The sequence below is a fragment of the Myotis brandtii genome, unplaced genomic scaffold (genome assembly GCF_000412655.1).
Source record: "Myotis brandtii unplaced genomic scaffold, ASM41265v1 scaffold691, whole genome shotgun sequence".
Taxonomy (NCBI): domain Eukaryota; kingdom Metazoa; phylum Chordata; class Mammalia; order Chiroptera; family Vespertilionidae; genus Myotis; species Myotis brandtii.
In genome coordinates, this window is record NW_005370704.1 from 1,167,965 (window position 1) to 1,168,698 (window position 734).

At 60.8% G+C, this 734-nt stretch overlaps 1 protein-coding gene across 1 annotated transcript in view; it reads left to right on the plus strand.

The window, feature by feature from the left end:
- The window catches only part of CACNA1B (calcium channel, voltage-dependent, N type, alpha 1B subunit), a gene marked incomplete at its 3' end in the record, with an annotated part of 138,429 nt that overhangs the window by 13,358 nt on the left and 124,337 nt on the right, over positions 1–734 (plus strand). Inside the window, exon 2 of the mRNA XM_014529697.1 lies at positions 6–145. Coding sequence (XP_014385183.1) covers positions 6–145 — 140 coding nt within the window. The remainder of the gene's footprint in view (positions 1–5; positions 146–734) is intronic.

The window sequence follows — 734 nt, forward strand, 5'->3', positions numbered from 1 at the left end:
AATCGATCGCGCAGCGCGCGCGCACCATGGCGATGTACAACCCCATCCCGGTCAAGCAGAACTGCTTCACCGTCAACCGCTCGCTCTTCATCTTCAGCGAGGACAACGTCGTCCGCAAATACGCCAAGCGCATCACTGAGTGGCCATATCGGCTCAGCGTGGACCCAGGAACCAGGATCCCCAGTCAGGGCACCTGCCCGGGTTGTGGGCTCGATCCCCAGAAGGGGGCGTGCAAGAGGCAGCCATGTGATGTTCCTCCGTCATTGATGTTTCTCTCCCTCTCCTTTCTCCTCTCTCTTTCTCTCAAACCCCACAAACACACACACACAAAACCAATAAAAACATATTTTAAAAAATTATTATTGAACGAATGGTGGAAGGACAGGCACTCCGAGTGGAGCTCTGAGGCTGAAGCGGTGGCGTTGGTGGGAAGGTCTAGGACGTGACAGGGTGAGGGACCAGGCCGGGTTGTGCATCGGGAGTTGAAAGCATCGTCTGGATGTCGAAGACGCCGAAGGATGGCGAGGCTGGGCCTGCCCGCAGTCCTCCCGGAAGAGGCCGGGGGGAGAGTGACGTGTGGGAAGAAACGCGGCGACCAGGAGCCTGCGCCCCCCACCCCCACCCCCGGGGGCTGGAGCATTATGCGCCCGGCGATGCCTCCGGGGGAAGGAGGGGTCCAACGGGCAGCTCAGCATGGCCGTCGAAGACTCCGGGCCCCGCCCAGCTCACGGCCA